Source organism: Vanderwaltozyma polyspora, genomic scaffold, assembly GCF_000150035.1.
Source record: "Vanderwaltozyma polyspora DSM 70294 KpolScaffold279 genomic scaffold, whole genome shotgun sequence".
In the NCBI taxonomy this organism is placed as follows: Eukaryota; Fungi; Ascomycota; class Saccharomycetes; order Saccharomycetales; family Saccharomycetaceae; genus Vanderwaltozyma; species Vanderwaltozyma polyspora.
Window position 1 is genome coordinate 1 of NW_001834478.1, and position 7,314 is coordinate 7,314.

Here is a 7,314-nt window from a genome sequence, read left to right on the forward strand (position 1 = left end):
GGTGAATTAGTTACCACTTCTACCACCTACCCAGTCACTTCTTCTGGTGTTCCAGCTCCAGTCACCACCACTATCACTTCTGGCAGCCACACTGAAACCGATGTCATCTCTTACTACACCACTACCGACTCCGAAGGTGAATTAGTTACCACTTCTACCACCTACCCAGTCACTTCTTCTGGTGTTCCAGCTCCAGTCACCACCACTATTACTTCTGGCAGCCACACTGAAACCGATGTCATCTCTTACTACACCACTACCGACTCCGAAGGTGAATTAGTTACCACTTCTACCACCTACCCAGTCACTTCTTCTGGTGTTCCAGCTCCAGTCACCACCACTATCACTTCTGGCAGCCACACTGAAACCGATGTCATCTCTTACTACACCACTACCGACTCTGAAGGTGAATTAGTTACCACTTCTACCACCTACCCAGTCACTTCTTCTGGTGTTCCAGCTCCAGTCACCACCACTATCACTTCTGGCAGCCACACTGAAACCGATGTCATCTCTTACTACACCACTACCGACTCTGAAGGTGAATTAGTTACCACTTCTACCACCTACCCAGTCACTTCTTCTGGTGTTCCAGCTCCAGTCACCACCACTATCACTTCTGGTAGCCACACTGAAACCGATGTCATCTCTTACTACACCACTACCGACTCTGAAGGTGAATTAGTTACCACTTCTACCACCTACCCAGTCACTTCTTCTGGTGTTCCAGCTCCAGTCACCACCACTATCACTTCTGGTAGCCACACTGAAACCGATGTCATCTCTTACTACACCACTACCGACTCTGAAGGTGAATTAGTTACCACTTCTACCACCTACCCAGTCACTTCTTCTGGTGTTCCAGCTCCAGTCACCACCACTATCACTTCTGGCAGCCACACTGAAACCGATGTCATCTCTTACTACACCACTACCGACTCTGAAGGTGAATTAGTTACCACTTCTACCACCTACCCAGTCACTTCTTCTGGTGTTCCAGCTCCAGTCACCACCACTATCACTTCTGGCAGCCACACTGAAACCGATGTCATCTCTTACTACACCACTACCGACTCTGAAGGTGAATTAGTTACCACTTCTACCACCTACCCAGTCACTTCTTCTGGTGTTCCAGCTCCAGTCACCACCACTATCACTTCTGGCAGCCACACTGAAACCGATGTCATCTCTTACTACACCACTACCGACTCTGAAGGTGAATTAGTTACCACTTCTACCACCTACCCAGTCACTTCTTCTGGTGTTCCAGCTCCAGTCACCACCACTATCACTTCTGGCAGCCACACTGAAACCGATGTCATCTCTTACTACACCACTACCGACTCTGAAGGTGAATTAGTTACCACTTCTACCACCTACCCAGTCACTTCTTCTGGTGTTCCAGCTCCAGTCACCACCACTATCACTTCTGGTAGCCACACTGAAACCGATGTCATCTCTTACTACACCACTACCGACTCCGAAGGTGAATTAGTTACCACTTCTACCACCTACCCAGTCACTTCTTCTGGTGTTCCAGCTCCAGTCACCACCACTATCACTTCTGGCAGCCACACTGAAACCGATGTCATCTCTTACTACACCACTACCGACTCTGAAGGTGAATTAGTTACCACTTCTACCACCTACCCAGTCACTTCTTCTGGTGTTCCAGCTCCAGTCACCACCACTATCACTTCTGGTAGCCACACTGAAACCGATGTCATCTCTTACTACACCACTACCGACTCCGAAGGTGAATTAGTTACCACTTCTACCACCTACCCAGTCACTTCTTCTGGTGTTCCAGCTCCAGTCACCACCACTATCACTTCTGGCAGCCACACTGAAACCGATGTCATCTCTTACTACACCACTACCGACTCCGAAGGTGAATTAGTTACCACTTCTACCACCTACCCAGTCACTTCTTCTGGTGTTCCAGCTCCAGTCACCACCACTATCACTTCTGGCAGCCACACTGAAACCGATGTCATCTCTTACTACACCACTACCGACTCCGAAGGTGAATTAGTTACCACTTCTACCACCTACCCAGTCACTTCTTCTGGTGTTCCAGCTCCAGTCACCACCACTATTACTTCTGGCAGCCACACTGAAACCGATGTCATCTCTTACTACACCACTACCGACTCTGAAGGTGAATTAGTTACCACTTCTACCACCTACCCAGTCACTTCTTCTGGTGTTCCAGCTCCAGTCACCACCACTATCACTTCTGGCAGCCACACTGAAACCGATGTCATCTCTTACTACACCACTACCGACTCTGAAGGTGAATTAGTTACCACTTCTACCACCTACCCAGTCACTTCTTCTGGTGTTCCAGCTCCAGTCACCACCACTATCACTTCTGGCAGCCACACTGAAACCGATGTCATCTCTTACTACACCACTACCGACTCTGAAGGTGAATTAGTTACCACTTCTACCACCTACCCAGTCACTTCTTCTGGTGTTCCAGCTCCAGTCACCACCACTATCACTTCTGGTAGCCACACTGAAACCGATGTCATCTCTTACTACACCACTACCGACTCTGAAGGTGAATTAGTTACCACTTCTACCACCTACCCAGTCACTTCTTCTGGTGTTCCAGCTCCAGTCACCACCACTATCACTTCTGGCAGCCACACTGAAACCGATGTCATCTCTTACTACACCACTACCGACTCCGAAGGTGAATTAGTTACCACTTCTACCACCTACCCAGTCACTTCTTCTGGTGTTCCAGCTCCAGTCACCACCACTATTACTTCTGGCAGCCACACTGAAACCGATGTCATCTCTTACTACACCACTACCGACTCTGAAGGTGAATTAGTTACCACTTCTACCACCTACCCAGTCACTTCTTCTGGTGTTCCAGCTCCAGTCACCACCACTATCACTTCTGGCAGCCACACTGAAACCGATGTCATCTCTTACTACACCACTACCGACTCTGAAGGTGAATTAGTTACCACTTCTACCACCTACCCAGTCACTTCTTCTGGTGTTCCAGCTCCAGTCACCACCACTATCACTTCTGGTAGCCACACTGAAACCGATGTCATCTCTTACTACACCACTACCGACTCTGAAGGTGAATTAGTTACCACTTCTACCACCTACCCAGTCACTTCTTCTGGTGTTCCAGCTCCAGTCACCACCACTATCACTTCTGGCAGCCACACTGAAACCGATGTCATCTCTTACTACACCACTACCGACTCTGAAGGTGAATTAGTTACCACTTCTACCACCTACCCAGTCACTTCTTCTGGTGTTCCAGCTCCAGTCACCACCACTATCACTTCTGGCAGCCACACTGAAACCGATGTCATCTCTTACTACACCACTACCGACTCTGAAGGTGAATTAGTTACCACTTCTACCACCTACCCAGTCACTTCTTCTGGTGTTCCAGCTCCAGTCACCACCACTATCACTTCTGGCAGCCACACTGAAACCGATGTCATCTCTTACTACACCACTACCGACTCTGAAGGTGAATTAGTTACCACTTCTACCACCTACCCAGTCACTTCTTCTGGTGTTCCAGCTCCAGTCACCACCACTATCACTTCTGGTAGCCACACTGAAACCGATGTCATCTCTTACTACACCACTACCGACTCCGAAGGTGAATTAGTTACCACTTCTACCACCTACCCAGTCACTTCTTCTGGTGTTCCAGCTCCAGTCACCACCACTATCACTTCTGGTAGCCACACTGAAACCGATGTCATCTCTTACTACACCACTACCGACTCTGAAGGTGAATTAGTTACCACTTCTACCACCTACCCAGTCACTTCTTCTGGTGTTCCAGCTCCAGTCACCACCACTATCACTTCTGGCAGCCACACTGAAACCGATGTCATCTCTTACTACACCACTACCGACTCTGAAGGTGAATTAGTTACCACTTCTACCACCTACCCAGTCACTTCTTCTGGTGTTCCAGCTCCAGTCACCACCACTATCACTTCTGGCAGCCACACTGAAACCGATGTCATCTCTTACTACACCACTACCGACTCTGAAGGTGAATTAGTTACCACTTCTACCACCTACCCAGTCACTTCTTCTGGTGTTCCAGCTCCAGTCACCACCACTATCACTTCTGGCAGCCACACTGAAACCGATGTCATCTCTTACTACACCACTACCGACTCTGAAGGTGAATTAGTTACCACTTCTACCACCTACCCAGTCACTTCTTCTGGTGTTCCAGCTCCAGTCACCACCACTATCACTTCTGGTAGCCACACTGAAACCGATGTCATCTCTTACTACACCACTACCGACTCTGAAGGTGAATTAGTTACTACTTCTACCACCTACCCAGTCACTTCTTCTGGTGTTCCAGCTCCAGTCACCACCACTATCACTTCTGGTAGCCACACTGAAACCGATGTCATCTCTTACTACACCACTACCGACTCTGAAGGTGAATTAGTTACCACTTCTACCACCTACCCAGTCACTTCTTCTGGTGTTCCAGCTCCAGTCACCACCACTATCACTTCTGGCAGCCACACTGAAACCGATGTCATCTCTTACTACACCACTACCGACTCCGAAGGTGAATTAGTTACCACTTCTACCACCTACCCAGTCACTTCTTCTGGTGTTCCAGCTCCAGTCACCACCACTATCACTTCTGGCAGCCACACTGAAACCGATGTCATCTCTTACTACACCACTACCGACTCTGAAGGTGAATTAGTTACCACTTCTACCACCTACCCAGTCACTTCTTCTGGTGTTCCAGCTCCAGTCACCACCACTATCACTTCTGGCAGCCACACTGAAACCGATGTCATCTCTTACTACACCACTACCGACTCCGAAGGTGAATTAGTTACCACTTCTACCACCTACCCAGTCACTTCTTCTGGTGTTCCAGCTCCAGTCACCACCACTATCACTTCTGGCAGCCACACTGAAACCGATGTCATCTCTTACTACACCACTACCGACTCTGAAGGTGAATTAGTTACCACTTCTACCACCTACCCAGTCACTTCTTCTGGTGTTCCAGCTCCAGTCACCACCACTATCACTTCTGGCAGCCACACTGAAACCGATGTCATCTCTTACTACACCACTACCGACTCTGAAGGTGAATTAGTTACCACTTCTACCACCTACCCAGTCACTTCTTCTGGTGTTCCAGCTCCAGTCACCACCACTATCACTTCTGGCAGCCACACTGAAACCGATGTCATCTCTTACTACACCACTACCGACTCTGAAGGTGAATTAGTTACCACTTCTACCACCTACCCAGTCACTTCTTCTGGTGTTCCAGCTCCAGTCACCACCACTATCACTTCTGGCAGCCACACTGAAACCGATGTCATCTCTTACTACACCACTACCGACTCTGAAGGTGAATTAGTTACCACTTCTACCACCTACCCAGTCACTTCTTCTGGTGTTCCAGCTCCAGTCACCACCACTATTACTTCTGGCAGCCACACTGAAACCGATGTCATCTCTTACTACACCACTACCGACTCTGAAGGTGAATTAGTTACCACTTCTACCACCTACCCAGTCACTTCTTCTGGTGTTCCAGCTCCAGTCACCACCACTATCACTTCTGGTAGCCACACTGAAACCGATGTCATCTCTTACTACACCACTACCGACTCCGAAGGTGAATTAGTTACCACTTCTACCACCTACCCAGTCACTTCTTCTGGTGTTCCAGCTCCAGTCACCACCACTATCACTTCTGGTAGCCACACTGAAACCGATGTCATCTCTTACTACACCACTACCGACTCTGAAGGTGAATTAGTTACCACTTCTACCACCTACCCAGTCACTTCTTCTGGTGTTCCAGCTCCAGTCACCACCACTATCACTTCTGGCAGCCACACTGAAACCGATGTCATCTCTTACTACACCACTACCGACTCCGAAGGTGAATTAGTTACCACTTCTACCACCTACCCAGTCACTTCTTCTGGTGTTCCAGCTCCAGTCACCACCACTATCACTTCTGGCAGCCACACTGAAACCGATGTCATCTCTTACTACACCACTACCGACTCTGAAGGTGAATTAGTTACCACTTCTACCACCTACCCAGTCACTTCTTCTGGTGTTCCAGCTCCAGTCACCACCACTATCACTTCTGGTAGCCACACTGAAACCGATGTCATCTCTTACTACACCACTACCGACTCTGAAGGTGAATTAGTTACCACTTCTACCACCTACCCAGTCACTTCTTCTGGTGTTCCAGCTCCAGTCACCACCACTATCACTTCTGGCAGCCACACTGAAACCGATGTCATCTCTTACTACACCACTACCGACTCTGAAGGTGAATTAGTTACCACTTCTACCACCTACCCAGTCACTTCTTCTGGTGTTCCAGCTCCAGTCACCACCACTATCACTTCTGGCAGCCACACTGAAACCGATGTCATCTCTTACTACACCACTACCGACTCTGAAGGTGAATTAGTTACCACTTCTACCACCTACCCAGTCACTTCTTCTGGTGTTCCAGCTCCAGTCACCACCACTATCACTTCTGGCAGCCACACTGAAACCGATGTCATCTCTTACTACACCACTACCGACTCTGAAGGTGAATTAGTTACCACTTCTACCACCTACCCAGTCACTTCTTCTGGTGTTCCAGCTCCAGTCACCACCACTATCACTTCTGGCAGCCACACTGAAACCGATGTCATCTCTTACTACACCACTACCGACTCTGAAGGTGAATTAGTTACCACTTCTACCACCTACCCAGTCACTTCTTCTGGTGTTCCAGCTCCAGTCACCACCACTATCACTTCTGGCAGCCACACTGAAACCGATGTCATCTCTTACTACACCACTACCGACTCTGAAGGTGAATTAGTTACCACTTCTACCACCTACCCAGTCACTTCTTCTGGTGTTCCAGCTCCAGTCACCACCACTATCACTTCTGGCAGCCACACTGAAACCGATGTCATCTCTTACTACACCACTACCGACTCTGAAGGTGAATTAGTTACCACTTCTACCACCTACCCAGTCACTTCTTCTGGTGTTCCAGCTCCAGTCACCACCACTATTACTTCTGGCAGCCACACTGAAACCGATGTCATCTCTTACTACACCACTACCGACTCTGAAGGTGAATTAGTTACCACTTCTACCACCTACCCAGTCACTTCTTCTGGTGTTCCAGCTCCAGTCACCACCACTATCACTTCTGGCAGCCACACTGAAACCGATGTCATCTCTTACTACACCACTACCGACTCTGAAGGTGAATTAGTTACCACTTCTACC

The 7,314-nt window shown here is 48.8% G+C and overlaps 1 protein-coding gene across 1 annotated transcript; it reads left to right on the forward strand.

The window, feature by feature from the left end:
* Kpol_279p1 (uncharacterized protein) lies at window positions 1-7,314 on the forward strand (the record flags this gene model as incomplete). The annotated part of the gene is made up of 1 exon (XM_001642184.1): window positions 1-7,314. A coding segment is annotated over one exon (7,314 nt), but the record flags the coding sequence as incomplete, so codon positions are not given.